This window comes from Heteronotia binoei, chromosome 5 (genome assembly GCF_032191835.1).
Source record: "Heteronotia binoei isolate CCM8104 ecotype False Entrance Well chromosome 5, APGP_CSIRO_Hbin_v1, whole genome shotgun sequence".
NCBI classification, from domain to species: Eukaryota; Metazoa; Chordata; class Lepidosauria; order Squamata; family Gekkonidae; genus Heteronotia; species Heteronotia binoei.
The window spans coordinates 166,905,487-166,925,587 of NC_083227.1; the positions used below are offsets into that span (position 1 = coordinate 166,905,487).

Sequence of the window (20,101 nt, forward strand, 5' to 3'; positions counted from 1 at the left end):
AAAGTCTCCTGGTCCCACCCCCAAAGTCTCCTGGCCCCCCCCCAAAGTCTCCTGGCCCCACCCCCCCAAAGTCTCCTGGCCCCACCCCCAAAGTCTCCTGGCTCCACCCCTAAAGTCTCCTGGGCCCACCCCCAAAGTCCCCAGATATTTCTTGAATTGGACTTGGCAACCCAGGGACCCTCTCCCGTCGGGAGCGCGGGGAAGAGAAGCCGAGGAGCTCTGCGGGTGGAATGAGCAGCTGGGGAAGGTTCATCTGCGGATCCCGGGGAAGGGAAGGGGAGGGCAGCGTCTTTGTTCCCGCCTCCTGCAGCCCAGCGGGAGAGGGAAGGAGCGGCACAACCGGTCTTCCGCGCTGCCTCCGCCCACCGCAAGCGGGCTGCCTATAAAGCGCGGCGGGTCCTCGTGCCGCCTGCTCGGAGAAGAGGCCGCGGGGATTCGGGCTGCTGCTGCTGCTGCTGGATCGCGGTGCGCGGACGAGTCGGTAGGGAGGGCGCCCGCCCGCCCCTTGCATTCCCCCTTGGCGCGGGTTTGTGGCTCCAAAAGGCTGCTATTGAAACCGCGGGTGGGCGGGCCGGCCTCGTGGCGCTTGCTGCTCACTGCCTGGGAATCCCGCTTCGGGCAGAAAGGGCTCTTCTGCAACGCGCGCTGCATGAACCTTTTGAACGGGGGGCCTTGTAAACAACCTGCAAAATCCACCGCGAACCGGGGGAGGGCTGCTCTCTTAGCGCGGCGTCGGTGGAAGGAACGCTCTTCGCCGGTTAGCTCAAGATCTGCTCTTGGCTGGTTTGTCTCCTCCCCTTGCATGCACCGCGAATGCCTCCCATTGTGTCCTCCTCTTAGTAGCAGGGCTCTCCTTTGTGCTCTAGACAACCGGGGGAGGGGCTGCGGGAGCGAAGGCTGGCTTCTCGTCCCTCCACTGCAGGGGTCGTCGTCGGCCGACTCTCTTTTTTTCACTTGCCTCTTTCCCCTCTCTCCTCTCCCGTGCGCACAGCACACCAGCCCCTTTCTGTCTTTGGCTCGCTTTGAGCATCGCCTCTGGGCAAACGAGCTCTGCAAACCAACATTCCAAATCGTGAGGCCCCGTGATAGTAACATGCAAAAAGGGGTTAATAATAAAAGTGTTATTTTTTTTTTAAAGCGTTAATATTGCCCTAAAATGGCAAAGACTGAGTGGGTGGATTCACAGGCAAGGATAAGCAGCGGGTAAGAAGAAGGTGAAAGTCTTCTGTGAAGAATTCTCCAAGAAGAGCGTAAGGATGGAGGACAGAGAGTAGTAAGAAGAGCTGCTCGCTTGTAGCGGAGATGCAGCAGTTCCGTCTTAGCACCTCAATTTGCCTAATTGAAAGGGGGGCATAGAATCCTGAGTCTGTGTACTTAATGGCCGGGTACCCATCCTGTAACATTTACATAAAATGTGATACAGCTTTCTTCCTGCTCTTGCCAAAAAAGAATCTCTTTCTGTAATGAAGCGCATTCTCTAAAGATGACTTCATAAGCTGAGGGTCCTAGCTTTAACACCTGCAGCGAAGCTTTCATTTTGGGTTGAAGTTTCAGAGGGTAGCTGTGATAAGTTTAGAGTAGAACAGCCCAATTTGCATCCAGTAGCAACTTGGAGACCAGCAAGATTTCCAGGGCATGATCTTTTGACAATCAAAGCTCCCTTTGTCAGATATGAATTGGTACTGATATTGCTTGGATTTTGTCTTAGAATCAGAGAGACGTGAATATGTGCCCCAGTTATCTCTCTGTTTTCTTCAGCGTTGGTGAGATCCCATTTTGAACAGTGGCTTTTACTGCTTAATTTATTCCCTTGCCCCATTTTATATAAAGTAATGTTACATTGTATGCATTTAATGCGGAAGGGGGGGGGGAGAGATTTGATGTAAGGAAACGAAATGACATGGAAATGGGTTGAATTCATAAAAGAAAACTGCACAATTGAACTGTTATGAGATATTCAGCAGCATCCAGATCACAAGATGTCACAGTCCTGCTGTACACTGCATTGGTCACACTGCACCTGGAGTCTTGTGTGCTGTTCTGGAGGCCTCACTGCAAGAAGGATGTGGACAGAATGGAGCGGGTGTGGAGGAGAGGGACAAGGATGATCAGGGGCCTGGTGACCAAGCCCTGTGAGGAACATACATATGAACATATGAAGCTGCCTTATATTGAATCAAACCCTCGGTCCATCAATGTCAGTATTGTCTACTCAGACTGGCAGCAGCTCTCCAGGGTCTCAAGCTGAGGTTTTCACACCTACTTGCCTGGACACTTTTTAGTTGGAGATGCCAGGGATTGAACCTGTTACCTTCTGCTTACCAAGCAGATGCTCTACCACTGAGCTACCATCCCTCCCCTCAGGAAAGACCAAGGGAGTTGGGAATGTTCCATCTGGAGAAAAGGAGGTTGAGGGGGAACATGATTGCTCTAAGTATTTTAAAGGCTGTCCCTTAGAGGAGGGCAGCGAGCTTCACAATAGGTTTAAATTAAGGGTGGGAAGGTACCAGCTGGATATTAGGGAAAACTTTTTTACAATAAGAGTTTGTTCAACAGTGGAATCAGCTACCTAGGGAAGTGGTGAGCTCCCCCTCGCTGGCAGTCTTGAAGCAGCGGCTGGACAAACGCTGCTCAGAGATGCTGTAGGCTGATCCGGCATTGAGATGAGTCTAGCGCACCTAGGCAGGCTTCATGCCCTCTATTTTTGTTTCTTCATCAATAACAACGGATCACAGAGATCTGACTTAATCGCTGGATGCCATCTTTATCATTGAGGCTACTGTGGCCCCCTCTTCAGTCTGATGGGGGAGGGGGACAAACTGCCCTAGTGCCGGAGCCCTGATTCAGTAGGAGTTCTGTTGCTGTGTGTGCGTATAACAGTATTGTCCTACTTAACCAGGTAGGAGAATGAGACCTGAGACAGTAAAACGAATGTGCCACTTCAGACTAGATGTGACGAATTGTGGAAGATCACTTTTTTTTTTTTTTTGGAAGCTTTCCTGTGTTTAAAGTCCCACTGCAGAGAGGAAAAACAGGTTTTGACTACTCTTTGCTTGATGCCTTTTCTCCTTGATGCACTGGTTTTCTGTTTGTATGGGGATTTTAATATGGAGGAATGGTTCAAGTTGGAAGCCCCCACCCGCAGTCTCAAGTGGCACAGTCTATTTCTAACACCTCTGGGCTTTGCTTTGCCACCTCCGATTAAGGCCTGGTTTACACATGCATTAGAATAACTGTTGGTGATGCAATTACTTTATCTTATTACACTAGAACAATGGCAACAAATCTATGGAACGTATCCTCTGACCTTCATTTCAGTAATGCCGAATGTTGTGGTTGGCCCATTCAATCAGTAGTGAGTAAAATGATTTCCTACAGTTACAGGTGACTCTTGCCAGCCTTGGAACATTACCAAAGATGATGTGTAAATCTCCTTGAAACATGTTAGTTTCCACTTGGTTGGTGACTGTGTCTCCCAAGTAAGAATTGTGTTGCGTTGACCCATGGTGCAGTGCAAGAGGAATCGTTTCCCTGTTCTCTAAGCTTGCCCTTTTTGTCTTTGCTTGATCTGGCTTCACTCTCTTTAGAAATGCTTTCTCTCTGATATACCGTTGGCTATAGGAAACAATTTGTGTGTTTATCCCACAGCCTAACTGGAAGATGCTACTTACTAAGTGATTAGTGTCCATCAGCATTGATCACTGATGTACTGAATCTAGGTGTGGCAATAACGTGCAGCATCCTGGTTCCATTCAGGCCAAAGCTTGTTGCAGTTTGCTTGAGTTTTGCCTCTGCCACAACCCTAACCTTCCTGTTTGCACTTGGGTTCAAGTCTCCACTCTGCCATGGAAGCTTGCTGGGTGGCCTCAGACCAATCACGTATTCTCAGCCTCACCTACCTCATAGAGCTGTTGTGAGGATAACATGGAGGAACCACTGTGGATCTCTGTTGGGGAGGAAAGTGTGGTCTGAAATAAATGACATCCTTGAAGAATCTTGGGTTTTTATTTCAGTAAATGGTGCATCTACATCACTGGGCCTGCACATGCTCCCCATTTAAATGTCTTTTGCCGGAAGGCAGGAGGCGCCTCAAATGAATTATGAATGTGTCTTCACTTCTGCAAAACTTTAGCAAGCCTAGATGAACGAGTGCCCAGGTGAAACTGTGTGAAGTTGCCATAAAGAAATCTGATAATGGAGAAGAAATTGCGTCAGACCTTGGTTTGCAGCAGTCCTGGGAAAGCTTGTGCTTCTAAAAAAACACAAACTCTTGCCCAAAGAAATGGGAAAGTGAAATTTAAACAGTGGCAGATCACTGTACTAAACCGTTTTTTGAATGACCCTCGTGGATATGCCCACCATGAGAAACAACCCCCAAGGTTATAATTCTTAGGATAATGGCAATATCCCTTTTTTTTTAAAAAAAAGCAAGGTACAATCAAGCAACTTGCGAGCTTTGCCTATATTTCTGCTCAAAGCTCTTTTTTCTGTATAAAGTTAATTAAGTGCTAATTTAAATTTTAGGTAGTAGCAAGGATATTCATGATGTGCTGTGAGTGATCTGCACTGATACTTATTTTTTGTAAAACAAAAAAAGACTGTGTCTACCCAGAAGCCATAAGATTCAGCAAAGGAATTCCAGTGTAGGACTACTTGATGTAACACTTCCCATAGCTTGTTTTTGGTCAACAGATTATACTCCATAGCTCATTTGACTGACTCTCATGTGACTGGGGATTTATGTAGGGTCAGAGGAGGCAGCTTTTTCTTTTTCCTCTGAAGAAACGTCTTACCAGCTTTGTCAGCGTCTAGTTAAGGCTGGCATTGATGGAAAGCTGTAGGCTCGGTCACATGTGAATCCGCCACTTGACAAAAGGAAGAGAAAGGCACCTACAGCCAGTTGAATGGTAGCTCTGCTTCTTATCCTGTAGCATATTCTCCAGAATCAAAAACTTTGTATTTTGCTTACAGACACAACATTTTGGGAAAAACCCTGAATCTTGGAATATGTCCATAAAACATAAAATCTGTTAATAAGGAGCCACATCTCCAGCAAAAATTTAAGGAAGTTATGTGTGTAAAAACTGGTTGTAAGATACTATTGGGGTAGGGAGGTGGCCTTATAGAAACTACAGAACTACCACAACCTCAAATCCCCAAGCATTCTTCTGTTTCAATAGGTGCCTTTAGATCTTTCCCACTTCCTTGTGTATTTTGATAGATCATCTAAATCTAATAATATAGGTTCCAGATGCCTGACCACCATTTAGAATTAAAAAATGGTTGCTCATTATAGCTCTGATTTGAAAACACAAAGATTTTGTTCCATCTGATTTGCAAACGCTTTCAACACAAGTGAAGACTCGCTCCTGTCCTGTCAGTGTCTACATAGTATCTAATTAATGGACTTTGCAAACACTATAGGCAACAAGAAAAAATATTGTAGAAAACAGATGTCAAGAGGGAAAAGACCAGGACTGGGAGACAGCTTAGTACAGGTTGAAGTGAAGCAGAATTTATTAACAAGTATATTTTAATCCCTGTTCTTGAAACCAAACTAGAGCTTTCCGTTTCTGGCCTTCGCATAATGAGTCTTTCAAAAATATCTTATTGCATGTAAACCTCTCTTTTATAGCAATGAATCTAGCTGCTTTCTTATACCATTTTAAGAAATGTTATTGATCAAATTCCAGGGGTCCCCAATGTAGGGCCCATGGGTGACATGGTGCCTTCCAAGTGTTTTTAGAATGTGGGTGAGGCCAGGAGGCTCTTTTTCCTAGCAAGGCTTCTGATTGATCACTGTAGATTGGACTGGTTGTGCAGATTTTTTAAAATGTTGCTTTGGCAGCAGCTACAGCCTATCTACGACATTACGCGTGTTGTAGATAAGCTGATAGACAGTGCTGGGGAGAAGCCAGTGGTTGTGGTGCATGTTAGCACCAACGATGTGGGGAAATGCAGTCGTGAGGTCCTGGAGGAAAAATTTAGGCTGCTGGGCAGGGAACTTAAGGCCAGGACCTCCAAGATAGCCTTCTCAGAAGTGCTACCTGTTCCACGTGCAGGGCTGGAGAGACAGGCGCAAATTAGAAGTCTCAATGTGTGGATGAGACGATGGTGTAGGGAGGAAGGGTTTAAGTTTCTTAGGCACTGGGATGCTTTCTGGAACAAGCGGGAGCTGTACAAAAGAGACGGTCTCCGCTTGTCTCCAGATGAAACCAAGCTGCTGGCGCTTAAAATCAAAAAGGTGGCAGAGCAGTTTTTAAACTAAATCTTGGGGGGAAAGCCGACAGGAGATGAAATGTCTCTGGTTCGGGAGGACTCATCTCAAAGAGATGAAGGGTTAGCTGTTACCTTTCTACTGAGTAATGGATCAGAGTTGTCCACTGAGATGGTGACAAACAGTATGGACTGTCTGCCAAAGTCTCGAGGCAGGAAGAGGAAGGTTTCGGGCCTAACTTGCCTGGGAAATTATAGATGTTTGTATACAAATACTAGAAGTGTTCAAAGTAAAATGTTTAGTGTTGGGGAAAACATAGACATTGTGGGAATTTCAGAAACTTGGTGGAATGAGGAGAATCAGTGGGACACGGTGATTCCTGGATAGAAGGTATATCGGAAGGATAGGGAGGGAAGGGTTGGAGGTGGGTTGGCTCTGTGTGTCAGAGAGGGTATACAGTCCAGTAAGACTGAGGTCAAAGAATTAGATTCCCTTCTAGAAATGCTTTGGGTCGAAATAGAGGGCCCAAAAGGAAATTTAACTATGGGAATTTGTTATCGTCCACCAAATCAAAAGATAGAGGACGATTATAATATGATGGAAGGATTAAAGATAGTGGCTAAGCGTAAAAACTGTCATAATAGGTAATTTTAACTACCCGCAGATTGTTTGGCTCAATATATGTTCAGGTCGAGATAAAGAGATTGAGTTTCTAGATGCTCTTAATGACTGTGCTATGGAGCAGATGGTCACAGAACCTACCAGGGGTGGGGCGATCCTGGATTTGGGCCTAAGTAATGCCCAAGACTTGGTGAGAGAGTTCTTTGCTTCTTGACTCTTAATAGCCCTGCTAAACATTGCGTTGTTCATTGTTTCAGAAAATGTCTTCTGGTAATGCTCATATTGGGAAGCCAGCTCCAAACTTCAGTGCCACAGCAGTGGTGGATGGAGCCTTCAAGGAAATAAAGTTGTCAGACTACAGAGGTAAAAAGCTGCTGTTGCTTCGTGTTGTCTAACAGCATGTTCTGTGTCATTTCAATATTGTATGCTGCCTTGAGCTTGTAGAAAGACAGGATGTAGATGTAGGGGCTGCCCTGCTCCATATCAGAGAAGGAACAGAGGTTGGGGTAGGGATAAGGCCCTGCAAGAAAAAGATCCTCCCATGATTTCCCCCTTTTTTTCTGGTGGATAAGCTGGGAGATTTGGGGAGAGCACTGAGCAGGGGGGAAACTATGAATATAGTTTTCTTCTGGAATGAGTGAAATGTGCAGCAACTTGTAGCTTAATCTTGTTGTGCTACTGGATGTGTTAGGAGTTTTCTTTGTATAGAGCAAAGGAATTTATACTATTAAATTCCATAACTAGACTAATTAATACAAGGAGCCCCATGGTGCAGAGCAGTAAGCTGCAATACTGCAGGCCAAGTTCTGCTCACGGCCCGAGTTTGATCCTGGCGGAAGCTGGGTTCAGATAGCCCACTCAAGGTTGACTCAGCCTTCCATCCTTCCAAGGTCAGTAAAACGAGTACCCAGCTTGTTGGGAGTAAAGTGTAGATGACTGGGGAAGGCAATGGCAAACCACCCCGTAAAAAGTCTATCAAGAAAACGTCCTGATGTGACGTCACCCCTTGGGTCGGTAATATTTCTAGAAATTCTACATCTGTAGTATGGGGTCACTAAGAAGATTACTCTCTCTGGAGAGTAATTAACACAAGGAATTCACTGCCACGAGAAGTGGTGATGGCTACAAGCATAGACAGCTTCAAGAAGGGGATTGGATAAACATATGGAGCATAGGTTCATTAGCGGCTATTATCCACAGGAACATTACATCTGGGGCAGTGATGCTCTGTATTATTGGTGCTTGGGGGGCAACAGTGGGAGGACTTCTGGAGTTCTGGCCCTGCTGGTGGGTTTCCTGATGGTACCTGGGTTTTGGTCACTGTGTGACACAGTGTGTTGGACTAGATGGGTCATTGGCCTAATCCTGTATGGCTTCTCTTATGTTCTTAAGAGCTTTCCTCTTCCTCCTATTGCGTTCTAGGTTTGGGGCACATGAGCACCAATAGTATTCAAAGTTTCTAGGTTTGGGGCACATGAGCACCAATAGTATTCAAAGTTTCAACTAGAAATGTCAAGTATCCAGTCACCATGGTTTACAATGTCTAATGTATATGTTTTATTATGCTGGTATACAAATGAGTTGGTGGATTTGGCAAAGACAAAATAGTTTGCATGTTCAGTATCCTTCTACATGAGTAAGAATACCTATCTGAGAAGAACTAGGCAAAATTTGGCTTCTGGTTCAAAGAACTTGGGTCTTTTTATTGTTAATATCCTGTTTCACCCAGGCAAATATTTGGTTTTCTTCTTCTACCCACTGGATTTCACCTTTGTCTGTCCCACGGAGATCACAACCTTCAGCGATCGAGTTGAAGAATTCCGCAAGATCAATTGTGAGATTATTGCTGCCTCTGTGGACTCCCAGTTCACCCACCTGGCTTGGTGAGGCACCTAGCACTTAGATATTGGTATATGTGTCCATCATGCTGGAGGCTGATGCCAAAGACTGGTTAAGAAAATGAGAGTCAGGAACCAACTGCAAGCACTTGCAGATCCCAAAGAGGAAGCTTAGCTGGTCTAGTAGACTCAAGAAAATCTCTAGCTGCATTTGGAGTACCAGTTTTATATGACCTCTGGTCATCTATTTCCATAGCCAAGAAAGCATCTTATGCTCGAACACTGGATTGAAGAGTCTCCCAGACCTCTAGGGGGAAGTGTGTATCTTATGTAACACTGTAGATGGTGTTCTGAACAACTTTGCCACTATACTTTCCCTGTTAGCTCCCCCACCACCACCCTCAACTATTGTTGAAAAGCAGGGATTCTTCTAATTTGTGTAAGACAGCCCTGAGTTGGTAAGGATAACTGCATGGTTAGCTGAGGAAGTTTAAGTTCTGCTAAGGCAGAGCACTGGGTTTGGTGCCTCAAGTGGTGTCCATGGATCTGGCACTGGGAGGTATCCGGTGAGACGAAAGTCAGCGGCTAGAAGGGCGTGGAGGTCCTCCACCAATCTTATCTAGCAAAGCCTGCCTGTTGGAGTTAGATCAACTGTCTTTTTTGTCACACGCTGAGCAGTTGGGGCCTAGCTAACACTTCATGCTAAATGAGTGTGGAGAATAACTTTTTGCTCCATGAGGTAGAGACACAAGTTGTAACAAGAAAACAGTCATTTGTCTGCCGTGGGCTAAAGTTCTAGTGAGGGAAGATTGCCTGGCCCCTGTGCCATCTCTGCTTCAATCTGGGAGTCTTCCCTTGTCTACTTAATAAAAGCTAAGAGGAAGATACCCTGTAAAATTCTTGGTTTTAACTACTTCAAAATCATAAATGTGACTGAATCAGCTGTGGTTTGCACATTCAGTTGGAATGAAATGGGATGGGTACTACGGATTAAAATAGAAACACACCCTTTACAGATGTTAACACTGATTATTTTTTTAAAAATAGGATCAATACCCCAAGAAAAGAAGGGGGCTTGGGTCCCACAAGTATCCCACTTGTGGCTGATATCAATCACAGTATTGCCCAGGATTATGGAGTGCTGAAGGAGGACGATGGCATCGCATACAGGTCAGAAGGCCTTAAGGCCTAATTCTAATGCATGGAATAGGTTGTGGCCAATAGCATTTGGATGGGTGTGAAACCTCTTTACTTTTCAGCAGCAAAACAGCAAGCTGACTGATTCAAAATCCTAGTTTATAAATTGTCTGCAGTGCTGTACATCTCAGTCTACTTACAGCTGGTTAAGGGATTTATTTCCCCAGAGTTGCTTCATACCTAACTTTGTTTTTTTTTTTCACCAGCATGGTCAAGCCAACTGTGGCAACATGACCGAGAGAAGCTATTCAACACGGAGTTGGTGCAGAATGTTGTCCTTAGTGCATATGAGTTGGGGTATTATAGAAGCAGGTGGTCATCTTGAGGAGAACCTACTTGAGTCTACCTCCCCCTTTATCTTTGCCCAGTCCTCCTCAGTCCTTTAATTTGCAGTGTCCATACCTTCAGATATTCCAAACTTCCGCAGTCTAAATTTGCCCATGGTGGTGGCTAAAGGGTTCACTCAAGGCAGTGGAGAGTCCAGACTCTTAATATTCAGTGCTGTGCGAGGTTCCCCCTCGTTTGCCATAGTCTGGTCCCCTTGGAAGAGGACTGAATTAGTTATATGTCATTTCCCCTCTTACTCCAGGGGTCTATTCATAATTGATGATAAAGGCATTGTGCGGCAGATCACAGTCAATGACCTTCCAGTGGGACGCTCAGCAGATGAGACACTGCGCCTGGTGCAGGCCTTCCAGTTCACAGACCAGCATGGCGAAGGTAAGAGGTTGGATCTTTCAACAAGAGTTGAGATAACTTGGGGTAAGGAGATGGGCTGCATCGTCTCAGTGTAGGGAAAGTCAGGGGTGTATGAAGTAGCCCTGCTTTATCATTGCTCTTGGAGTCTTCAGAAACATTACTTTAAGAACATAAGAGAAGCCATGTTAGATCAGGCCAATGGCCCATCCAGTCCAACATTCTGTGTCACACAGTGGCCAAATATACACACACACACACACACACTGTGGCTAATAGCCACTAATGGACCTCTGCTCCATATTTTAATCTAACCCCCTCTTGAAGGTGGCTATGCTTGTGGCCGCCACCACCTTCTGTGGCAGTGAATTCCACGTTAATCATCCTTTGGGTGAAGAAGTACTTCCTTTTATCCGTTTTAACCTGTCTGCTCAGCAATTTCATCGAATGCCCACGAGTTCTTGTATTGTGAGAAAGGGAGAAAAGTACCTCTTTCTCTACTTTCTCCATCCCGTGCATTATCTTGTACTTTCTTCTGTTAGAACTAACCATGGGCCAAGATGATGCCCTTATTTTTTATGTATGCCATTATGAACACCTAGAGAGAATTTTAAAAAGCCACAAGCTGTTGTGAATCCAGTATATAGTATTTTAGAAAGAAGAAGAAGATGATATTGGATTTGGAAAGTATGGCTATAATTAATAAGTGGTGTGGCAATTATCCTTAAAAGTCCCACCACTCCTCCAGGGCTCTGAACCCATCCTTGTGATTTTGACCTCATGCCAATCCAAGTGATTGTCTGCTAGTCAGAGCCCACAGAACACTACCGGATGGGAGAGGATAAGCCAGCCTCAGCTTAAAAAGGGTGAAGAAACCTTTTAAAAATTGAGTAGGGATTTCACGGCTCTGGAAAGAAGTGTCAGCGTAGCCAGTCTTTTATTTGGCTTTTTGAATAGGATTTGGGGTCAACTTAGGGAAGAAAGTTCATTTTGGTGGTACAAATATGCACCCAACTGGTGCACCAGTCCCAACTGGTGAGTGAAGGTTGCACTGTGAGAGAAAAGAGCAACCTTGACCCCGCTGAGAAGGGTCCAGAGAAAGAGAGGCGGAATCAAATCTTCCCTCAGGAGTTATTTACTTTATTTGAGAGCCAGCTTTACTTTACGTATTTAAATTATCCATACAGCGTATGTACCTTATTAAATATTTTACTGTCTGTTAAATAAACCTTTGCTGTTAGTCTCCATCTGTGCCTTGTCGGTCAGATCAAATATCTAAGAAGCAGCAGTCTCTATTAGTCTGTCAGGTTTTCAAATAAAGAGACCTTTTAGGGAGCATATAGATTACATGCTGCCAGTCTTTATTTTAAGGAAACGATAGGATCTTAGCATACAGCTGTGTAAATAAAAAAAAAAATACTAAGAGACACCATAAATTTTAAACAAGACAGCGTAATGTAAAGGTCAGTGGTGTTCTGACTAAGCTTGCACACAGAACTTTAAATAGCATGTAGCAAAAAAACATTAACAGGAGACAGGTCAAAAGCAGTCTTTCCAATCACAAAGGAGTGACAATATTCCAGTGTTTCGTTCATGAAACTAAAAGAAGCCCTTCCAAAGACGTCTGTTCTAGATATCAAGACGTTTCATCCGTCTTCAGTTTGGAGGCTTATTTAGCACTGGAACCCAGTCTTTACAATGCATTCACAGGAGACGAACAAGGTTCAGAACATGTCTGTAAGATTTCCAGGTTCTCAAAACTCTAGAGCCATGTTGCAACATTTAAAAGACCAACAGATGAGCCTAATTAAGCCAACAGAAGCATAGTTAAGGGGCCCCTAACTATACATGTTCAAGCTAACTATACATACAAAAAACACCAAACAAGCAATTTATAAAACTACAGTGTAATCAATTGCCTTGTTCAATCCCATAGGTTCAAAAGTTTTTAAATCATAGATGAACCTTGATTCTCTCTGCAGAAGACATCTCTGTATATCCAGTCTCTGAAATGGTTTATTTCTTTGTGCAAAAATCACACACAATTCTAAATCATCTGTACTATGGCCTGTAGATCTGAAGTGTTCTCCCATAGGGACATTCTCAACCAATCCAGAAAGTTATGCTCCAGCACCCGATCCTTAATTGGTCTTGTAGTAGATCCCACATATTTTTTCTGGCAAACACAAATTGGTAAATAAATTACATTGGAAGTTTTTACAACTTGCAAAAAAATTGGCCTGGAGTCCTAAAGAGCTCATTAATTCAAAATATGCTCTACCCTCAATCGTATGCTTGCACTGACCTTTACAATTACACTGTCTTTAAAATTTATGGTGTCTCTTAGCGTTTTTTTTATTGACTTGTGACCATCTTTTTATCTGATAGTGAGCAGTGGGGTATAAAGAATCTGTAGGAGAGGCCAGAGTAGGGGATTGGATTGAATAATACACAGAAGGCAGTTGCTTCAAAGTCTCTCCCCCCCCACCCTCATCCCATAGCCACCACACTAGGTTCTAGGTCAAATCAGGCCTGAACTCTCCCTGGAAGCTGAAATGACTAAACGGAGGCTTTATAATACTGTAGTCACATTATGAGAAGACAAGACTCACTGAAAAAGACAACAACACTAGGAAAAGTTGAAGGCTGCACGAAGAGAGGAGAACCCAACATGAGATGGATTGACTCAGTCTGGGAAGCCACACCCCCTCAGTTTGCAAGACCTGAGCAAGGCTGTTAACAATAGGAGGTTCTGGAGGTCATTAATTCATAGGGTCGCCATAAATCAGAAGTGATGACAGCCCCGCGACACACACAACATGGCAATAATGAAAAGGGAACAAAATCCAACAGCTGTGGTTCCTAAACTGGACAAAATCCAGGCTACATGCTATACCTGTGTAAAAGTCCTATGAAATGGACAACTTGAATGGTTCTCAAAGAATGCCGTAGATTTTAAGTTTGTGGTACATATAGCCTAACCCCCCCTCCCCCGCCCACAGAAAGACCATACACACAGAATGCTGCACCACCTACTCAGAGTCCCTCGATCTAAGGTGTGGAGCAGAACATCCCTCTTGGTCTGGCCATATGGCCAGTATTACCTTGACCTTCCAGGGCAAAAGAGGCTTTATCATAAATTGGCTTAACCCAATTTAATACGCTACAAACCTAAGACTGGTGGTGAGTACCTTTTTTTGTAGGTTACAGTGCTGGAAAAGTGAGGTGAGACCCAGATTATTCTGTCTTGACCACAGTCTACAGCTGAGGTTGCCAAACTGGCTTGGGAGCCACATGTGACTCTTTCTCACATTTTGTGTGGCTCGCCAAGCCAGCTGGTGGCTTGGATGATGCATTTAAAATTGCTTTCTTTCCACCTCTTTCTCCCTGCCCCCATACCTACCTACCTTCCTTCCTTCCTTCCTTCCTTCCTTCCTTCCTTCCTTCCTTCCTTCCTTCCTTCCTTCCTTCCTTCCTTCCTTCCTTCCTTCCTTCCTTCCTTCCTTCCTTCCTTCCTTCCTTCCTTCCTTCCTTCCTTCCTTCCCTCCCTCCCTCCCTCCCTTGTCGTGTGGCTCTCAAACATCTGACGTTTGTTCTGTTCGGCTCTTATGTTAAACAAGTTTGGCCACCCCTGGTCTACAGCTTGCATAGCAGCTGTGTTTTTCCTGCCGCAAAGGTGCTGGAAGGAAGGCAAAGTGAAGCCTGGAGATGGCTTGCCATCTATGCCTGCACATGATTAGCTCTTAACAGATAAAAGATTTAGGAGTGGGGCTTCCTAGAACCACCCAGCTTTGGGTCTGTCTGTCTTATACACAAATGTATATTTTCCCTTAGGGTGTTGAAGCCTATACTCTGAAAGAACTTTTGCCTCTAAAAAGCTGCAGAGAAGGGAAAACTCTGCCAGGTCTAATTTAAAAAAAATCCCCCTTCTATCCACTCTTTAAGGTACAGAAGCTTCTAGCCAACCTGTATCCCTCCTGGGTTCTGCATTCCGCAGTACTTGGAGAATTCTTCCGCCCATCTGCCACCCACGTTTCTAGGAATTCTCTCTTAGCCAGTCTTCCTGCCTGCTATACCTTCTCATCTCTTTCTCTCCTCCAGCGGTAGCATAGTACCCACCCTTGGGCACATTGAGGGTTTACTGCAGCTACTGCCTTTTCAAACCCTCCTGTTTTCCTTGCCATTTCTTTGAACCTTGTCTCTTTCCGAATCCATGGTCCATTTCATTCCGCCCTCCCTTTTTCTCTTGGGTTCCCTACCTCCATAAAGGTTCACTTGCGTTGCCCATTCAGCTCCCTTCCCCCACCAATTTGTTTTCAGTGTCTGTCAGCCAAACGGAGAATGAACATCTGAATGACATTGGTCAATTTGGCTAGTGTGCTGTAGTTATTAGGATCTGGAAGACTGAGACACAGATCTCACCAGGTGGCCTTGGGCCACTCACTCTCTCAGCGTCACTGACCTCGGAGGATAGTTGAAAGGATAAAACAGAGCCATGTGTTTCACCCTGAACTCAATGAAGGAAGAGCAGGACATAAGAGAAGCTGCTGCTAGAAAACACCTTGACACGTTACAGTACGGCTTGCCAGGGTCTGATAGAGCAACAAAAAAGCAGAACGGTTCCTATCGAATATCTGCCAGTTAACAGATAAACACAACATGCATGTATTGACATTCAGCTAAGCAAGGACAGGGAACAACAAACCATTCCAGTAGAGGTAAGAACTTGTGAGGCTCACTGGCCAGAGGCTCCAATACACAGTCTTACACAGCGCTTGGGAAAAGAGATTGATCAGGTGAGTTGGAGTACTGGAGATATCCTGTTTAAGCACATCTGTACGTTGCTGTTGAATTCACAGAATCATAGAAACACATAGTTGGAAGGGGCCATATAAGCCATTTAGTCCAACCCTCTGTTCAATGCAGGATCGGCCCAGGGCAGGGGTGTCAAACGTCCATCCCACAGGCCTGATCTGTCCCCCACAGGGTGTCAAGAGGACTTTTGCCATTAACAGGGAGTTCTTTCACTTTCCACGTCTCTGCTTTGCACTGCCGCTATCTCTGTGTAACGAGTGAAGCATTCCTTTCTGCCTAGTCTCTGGAATGGCCAAGGCTGTTCCTGCCTGATAATGCTCGCACCTGCAAGGGGCCTGGGATGAACTCTGGGGGGAGGGACTGCTTGCTTCGTACCTTTACTTTGAATGTTTAACTGTCTAAGCCTGATCTATAAGAAGGGGCAAAGTGCTCGCCAAAATCAGTTTTCGCAAAGGCCGTCTTACCCTGACCTGTCATGCATCAATAAACAGCTATGCTGGCAATGAACTGTCTCCGATCATTGAACTGCTGGGGACTTGACATATTGTGAAAACTGATTTATCGCCTTGTATCTCACCACCGCTAACCATGTCAGATGAGGCCAAAACCAACAACGCACAAACTGACCCAATCGAGCCAGAGGAACCCCCCATAGAGGGGCCCAGGTTGGTGTCCAGGTTCATTACATCTAGAAGGGACGGCTGGGGCTCGAGAGGGTTCATTGAGTGGGAAGAATGAGGTGCAGCCTCCACTGTCTGCTGCTCCCGCTCATTGAGGCTCCATGGAATGTACTGAACTTGGGGCTTAGATGAAGAAGAGGAGAGCTCCAAGGGAGCCATGGCAGGCCGGGCAGAGGGAGAGTCCCTTGGACTGCAAGAAGATCAAATCAGTCAGTCCTAAGGAAAATCAACGCTGACTGTTCCCTGGAAGGTCAGATGATGAAGCTGAAACTCAAATACTTTGCCCACCAATTGAGAAGGGAGCACTCCCTGGAGAAGATCCTGATGCTAGGAAAGACAGAAGGCAAAAGAAGAAGGGGGACAGCAAAAGATGAGATGGCTGGACAGTGTTACTGATGTGACAAACACGAATTTGAGCAGACTTTGGAGGATGGTGGAAGACAGGAGGGCCTGGCATGACTTTGTCCATGGGGTCGCAAAGAGTCGGACTCGACTGTGTGACTGAACAACAAAGAGACAGGGCCTTATCAATTGCAGCCCCCTGCTGGTGGAATCAACTGCCAGAGGAAGTGAGGGCCTTGCAGAACCTTGCGCAGTTCCGCAGGGCCTGCAAGACCATTTTCTTCCAGCTGGCGTTTAACTGGCACAGTGCCTGTATCTCAGGGAATTTGAAGAAATGCCCTCGCCACTGAAATAGCACTAAATTAATGCTCTGTTTTCACTGTAAAATGTGCAATTTTAAATATTTATTTATTTTAATTGCTGTGATTTTATGTTGTGAGCCGCCCTGAGCCTCCTTCGACGGGGAGGGCAGGATATAAATAAAAAAATAAATAAGTGCTGCCAATGGGAACAGCTCGCTGCCCTCCTCTAAGTGGCAGCCCTTCAAATAAGAGAGCAACCATGTCCTCCCTCAGCCTCCTCCAGATGGAACATTCCCAAGTCCCTCAGCCTTTCCTCCTAGGGCTTGGTCACCAGGCCCCTGATCATCCTTCTCGCTCTCCTCTGCCTGTACCGGCTCCATTCTGTCCACATCCTTCTTGAAGTGAGACCTCCAGAATTACACACAATACTCCAGACGTGGCCTGACCAATGCAGTGTAGAGTGGGAGCATGACATAATGCATTCCTTTTGCTGTTCTGGGAGGTCCTGTCTATTTGTCCTAGTTTTGTTCTTGCATGCTGAAGCTTTTGGATTTCTAACCCTCTGTTTCTCCACTTGCTTTAACATGTTCCTCTGCTTTTCCTACAGTGTGCCCAGCTGGCTGGCAGCCTGGAGGCGATACTATCAAGCCAACGGTGAAGGATAGCAAGGAATACTTTGCCAAGCAGCAGTAGCCTCTTTTCTTGTGTGTCTGCTGTGCTACTGAGAGAATCTGTTCAAATGTGAAAGGGTATTTGGTACCGGATCTTCCACTCCAGCTTCTAGAGGAGTTCATTCTGTTGAGCTAAGCGACAAAAGTCTCCCATGAGTAGTTCATAGAACTAGCTTGAATGTAAGTCTGGATAGGAAATTGGATGTTCTTGCCTCCAATAAATGCATCGATCAAAACTTTATTTTATTTACATTATTTATAGTCCGCCTTTCTCACTGGGACTCAAGGCAGATTACACAGAGTGAGTCGGTACAATCTATAGGATGGAATATTCAATTAACAATTACAGAGGATGAGACTTGTAGAACTAACCAGAAATCTAAAAACAGAATTGAAGCAAGGCATAAGTGTTACCATGATGAGGCTGACCACTGTACATGGCTGTCTCTCTGTTCTTGTAGTAGTTTTTTGGGAGGGACATGGTATTTTTTTTTTTAGTGGTAGTCATTTTTCCGGGGAAAATTATAGTTTTGTAGACAAGCACATAGCCCTCAGTCTGTGCCATGGTGCCTTCTCATGTTCTTGACCTAGTACTTGAAGTATTTCTGTACAAAAGCTCACAATGCCCAGCTGCTTCACATTCCTCTGGGTCTTAGGCTCAAAGCATTGACCATGAGATGTCTGTAATGAATGTCAATGAATCAAAAGTAGGTTTGCAACTTACAGATGTGCACACCTGAACAGCACCTATTCAAGACCGCTACAGCGCAGACGTTGTCTGCAGTTTTTGATGCAATCGTTCATAGCAAGAGGTGACATTTATCAGAGACTGTAAAACAATATTGCTAGTGGGCTAATATTTTAAGCATGTTTTATTTTAAGTTAAAAAAAAAAACTCTTTAATGGTGCGTCTGTGCCCTTTATAAAGTTTATATGTCCACGACCTGGCATTACAGTTTATGACACACATGGCCCAGCCCGACAAGTTCTCATTTATGTCAAATCCGGCCCTCATAACAAATGCGTTCGATACCCCTGACCTAAACCACTCATTCCAGGGTATAGCTATTCCACAGAAGGCTTTGGTCTATATAAATCTCAACTTCCTATGGTGCCCTTGGTGTCCCCCCTCTCCGAACCTGAGGCTGAAAGAACTGTTGTATCTTGTTTTAGTTCTGGGAGCCTGTCTGAACCTTCCTCAGATGACCTTTGCCCATACGGCAAGCAGATATGGAAGATAGCCAAGGTGTTTCGATGTCTCAACAATGGATAATAAACCAAAGGATAAAATTCTGAGTTGCTTCTGTCCAGATTCTCTGGGCGTCATGACCTTTCCAGTCTTGCAAGGGCTTGAGGATCTTGAGAGCCAGTTTGGTGTAGTGGTTAAGTGCGCAGACTCTTATCTGGGAGAACCAGGTTTGATTCCCCACTCCTCCACTTGCAGCTGCTGGAATGGCCCTGGGTCAGCCATAGCTCTTGCAAGAGTTGTCCTTGAAAGGGCAGTTGCAGTGAGAACCCTCTCAGCCCCACCCATCTCACAGGGCAGGGTATAAGTCTGCAATCGTCTTCATGACTCAAGTGTGGCAAAAACCAGCATCAGCACTGGCAACCTCACAAAAGACGAAAACCCTATATAAGGTTAAGTAAGATTCTTGTGAGTTTCTATCTATGCACCTGTCGCATCAACCATCACCAGTGGTCTGACCTAGCCTCAGATCGCAAAGCATGGAGGCACACCATCCACCAGGCTGTTTCTTCTTTTGAGAACACACGCATAGCTGGTCTTGAGGACAAAAGGAGATTGAGGAAGAATCGCACTGCTACAGCACCAACCCTAAATCAGACTTTTCCCTGCAGCCACTGTGGCCGGACCTGCCTGTCCCGCATTGGTCTTGTCAGCCACCAGCGAGCCTGCAGCAGACGTGGACTATTGCACCCTTCTTAAATCTTCGTTCGCGAAGCCAAGCCGAGAGAGAGACCCCCTACCTTCCTCCCATGGCACTGGGGAGATACAGTTGCACCAGAGAAAGGGCCAACATTCCTCTTTGTCTGACAGGGAGAGTTGGGAACCTAGATTCTCTCAGTCATAAAATGTATTCTTAGGCTTTTCTGAATTTAAGGATTTCAAACTATCAGGTGATTATGGGCTGCTATCAGCTTTTCCTGTGGGAGAAACTATCCCGATGTCTAGGTAAGCTCTCCAAGGATGCAAAGTCTCTGGCCAAACTTTTTCTGGCAGAGGTATAAAACTTTCGAAGCAAGAAATAAATCCCGGGAGACATGCTACAGAATTGTCTGTGAGGTCCATGGTCTCAGCCATCATATTAAGAAGGCTATGCATGACTGCTCTTCCTCTAGATGAGCATTGCCACATGCATGACCTGCCTTTTGAGGGCTTGACCCTGTTTTTTTTGGAACACCGATGAGTTCTTCTCTACAATAGAAAAGAACAAGCAAATTGCCAAGTCACCGGGGGGGGGGGAGGTTCTCTCTTCTACAGCGCCAAAGCAGCATTGTACTCCACATCAACAAGAATTGCCACCCCCTTCTATCATGGCCAAAGGCAACAACTGTAGCAGGGTGACCCTCCCCAAAATCTTCACTCCAGTGCCAGTCTTTCTCCCTTGCAAAAGAGGAAAAGCTCTACTGGGAGCCAAGGACCCAGGTCAGCATCCAAAAAGTTCTGACTAGATGAACATATGAAGCTGCCTTATACTGAATC

At 45.4% G+C, this 20,101-nt stretch overlaps 1 protein-coding gene across 1 annotated transcript; it reads left to right on the forward strand.

Moving 5' to 3' along the window:
- Window positions 1-246: 246 nt before the first annotated feature.
- PRDX2 (peroxiredoxin 2) lies at window positions 247-17,615 on the forward strand. Its single transcript, XM_060240652.1, has 6 exons — window positions 247-481; window positions 7,096-7,201; window positions 8,568-8,721; window positions 9,724-9,846; window positions 10,463-10,593; window positions 17,316-17,615. The coding sequence occupies exons 2-6, from the start codon at window positions 7,099-7,101 to the stop codon at window positions 17,399-17,401; spliced, it is 597 nt and encodes a 198-aa protein (XP_060096635.1). The 5' UTR covers window positions 247-481; window positions 7,096-7,098; the 3' UTR covers window positions 17,402-17,615.
- Window positions 17,616-20,101: the final 2,486 nt, after the last annotated feature.

What these genes read in the sequence shown, in the direction of transcription:
- PRDX2 (XM_060240652.1), top strand. Translation starts at nt 7,099, where the DNA reads ATGTCTTCTGGTAATGCTCATATTGGGAAGCCAGCTCCAAACTTCAGT. An exon ending in CAGTTCACCCACCTGGCTTG is followed by an intron (nt 8,722 to 9,723) that starts GTGAGGCACCTA and finishes TTTTAAAAATAG; the next exon opens with GATCAATACCCCAAGAAAAG. An exon ending in GACGATGGCATCGCATACAG is followed by an intron (nt 9,847 to 10,462) that starts GTCAGAAGGCCT and finishes CTCTTACTCCAG; the next exon opens with GGGTCTATTCATAATTGATG.